Here is a 2,108-nt window from a genome sequence, read left to right as displayed (position 1 = left end):
AGAGCTACATATAATACATATATTTCAATTTATAAACAGACTATTCGTTCAGAACATGTTGTATCTTGTATGAAAAGGAAAGCAAATGTGTTGATTATTTGAACTAGCAGTGAGCTTCCAGTTACAAAAAAAATAAAAAATAAAACATAATAAAAGTTCTTCTAACTTATACTGTTATACAGTTCAAACAACAAAAATAAAATAGGTAAAATTCAAACAAGTAAAATCATTTCTTTTTACAAATATTTACAAATATTACCTGTACAGAAAGCATTCCGTTTCTTTTCTTTCTTTTTAGAGTTTGTACATGGCTACAGTTGGGCGGACAGTGTCCAGTGCTGCCTAATTCGTGCTGTACAGTCTTCCCCCCAGTCTCAAGTCTCTAGAAAAATATTCGTTTTCATTGAGAAGGCCATTTGGACATTGCTGCCGTTACTGTGGGTAAAAACTGTCCCGATATCATATTAGAGGGCACACTTAGGAGCGGTGCCATAGCTGCAGATGTCCGGCTGAGGGACAGGGACTGTGCGCTCAACAACGCCGACTGAACAGTCACGGGAGGCCGCATGAACGTCTGCGCACTGGACGAACTGGACACCCCGATGATGTTCTCTATACTGAACGAGGGTCTGCTGGAGGGCTCCGACTTGATCATCGACGCGGTGCTCAGGCTGTTCAACTGCATCTGGAGGCTGGGGCTGAGTTGAGAGTTGAAGGCTTTCCTGTTGAGCTCAGCGGAGGGCAAGAGAGGAACGGCTGGGGGCAGCATATGACCCACCGGGGGCATGTAGGGGTACTGCAAAGCCGGATGGTAAGCGGGGTGAATTCCATAATGACGTCCGTAAGGATTCCCAATACCGTATGCCCCGAAACTTTGCATCATGAGCGCCGTTTGGTCCCTGAGAATGTCCGGCTGGTGCCTCTTGAAGCGTTTCCTCCTCCGGAGAAAGCTGCCGTTGTCGAACATGTCTTCCGACTGGGGGTCCAGGGTCCAGTAGTTGCCCTTGCCGGGGTTCCCGGGCTCCCGGGGGATTTTGACGAAGCAGTCGTTCAGCGACAGGTTGTGGCGGATGGAGTTCTGCCATGCGGGGAACTTCTCCCGGTAGTACGGGAAGCGGCTGCTGATGAACTCGCAGATCCCGCTGAGGGTGAGCTTCTTCTGCGGGCTCTGGAGGATAGCCATGGTGATGAGGGCTATGTAGGAATACGGAGGTTTCACCAGACTGTTTTTCGGCTTGCTCGACACGGCGCCCCCCGACGCGCTCTCCTGGCCGTCCGCTTTGGTGGTCTCTCCCTCCCCGGCGCTGCCACACGGGCTGCCGGACCCCCCCTTCACTTCAGTCCCCTCCACCTCCTCCGGGCGATGATCGTGCAGGCTGTCGCAGTCGCTGTCCCTCTCCATGCCCTCGTCGCCCTCGCCGACCACGTCGATATCCACATCCTCGGCGGTGAGCACCGTCTGACCGGACATGTCGCTGGCACTGTCGCCTCCAGACAGGGTCATCACAGCGTTACTCTACCGAGGAAACGACCAGCCAGATAGGTGAGTGCGCACGCGGCCCGTCCCGTCGCCCGTCAGATCGGATGTCACCGAATGCTAAATGCAGGGTCAGACCGGCCTGCCAGGGAAGCTTAAACTTCTGGAAATATTTCTCCAGTCGGGTATAGTTTAGTCTTAGGGTTTGGGGTCGGTGTGCTTCACGCCTGATCTGATGTCCTTCAATCCGTATTTCCTAGCAGCAAGTGAGAGTGATTTTTGAGAGCGAAGTCGAGATGACACATGCTTTTAAAGCCGGTTTTAAGGGACTGTCTGATAGATTACTTTTCCAGTTTAAGATATACTATCAGTGCCGCCACGTGATTGGGTGACGTCAGACGTCCCCCTGTTAAACCATGCAAACTGAAGTTGTTTCATGGATTTGTCAACAAAGGGACAACAGTAATGCTGCCTTTCCACTACTTTCTGCCTGTGTTCGTCCCGTCATAGACCATTTAACGGTAGCAGAGGGAGGGGAAAAAAGAAAATTGGCCTGCATGATTGAAAGATCTGATATGCATTAGCTCGGCTGCTGCGCTAAAACCAAATCTTAACTTTGCTTAAACAAATT

At 50.6% G+C, this 2,108-nt stretch overlaps 1 protein-coding gene across 1 annotated transcript; it reads right to left on the bottom strand.

Annotated features, from left to right (window-relative positions):
• Window positions 1–400: 400 nt before the first annotated feature.
• foxd3 (forkhead box D3) lies at window positions 401–1,504 on the bottom strand (the record flags this gene model as incomplete). The annotated part of the gene is made up of 1 exon (XM_080536806.1): window positions 401–1,504. One exon carries the CDS (start codon window positions 1,502–1,504, stop codon window positions 401–403), a length of 1,104 nt encoding a protein of 367 aa, XP_080392932.1.
• Between the last annotated feature and the right edge of the window lie 604 nt (window positions 1,505–2,108).

The sequence above is a fragment of the Nansenia antarctica genome (assembly GCF_963989245.1).
Source record: "Nansenia antarctica genome assembly, chromosome: 1".
NCBI lineage: Eukaryota > Metazoa > Chordata > Actinopteri > Argentiniformes > Microstomatidae > Nansenia > Nansenia antarctica.
The sequence above is the reverse complement of the archived record's forward strand: the minus strand, read 5'-3'. Positions and strand labels throughout refer to the sequence as shown.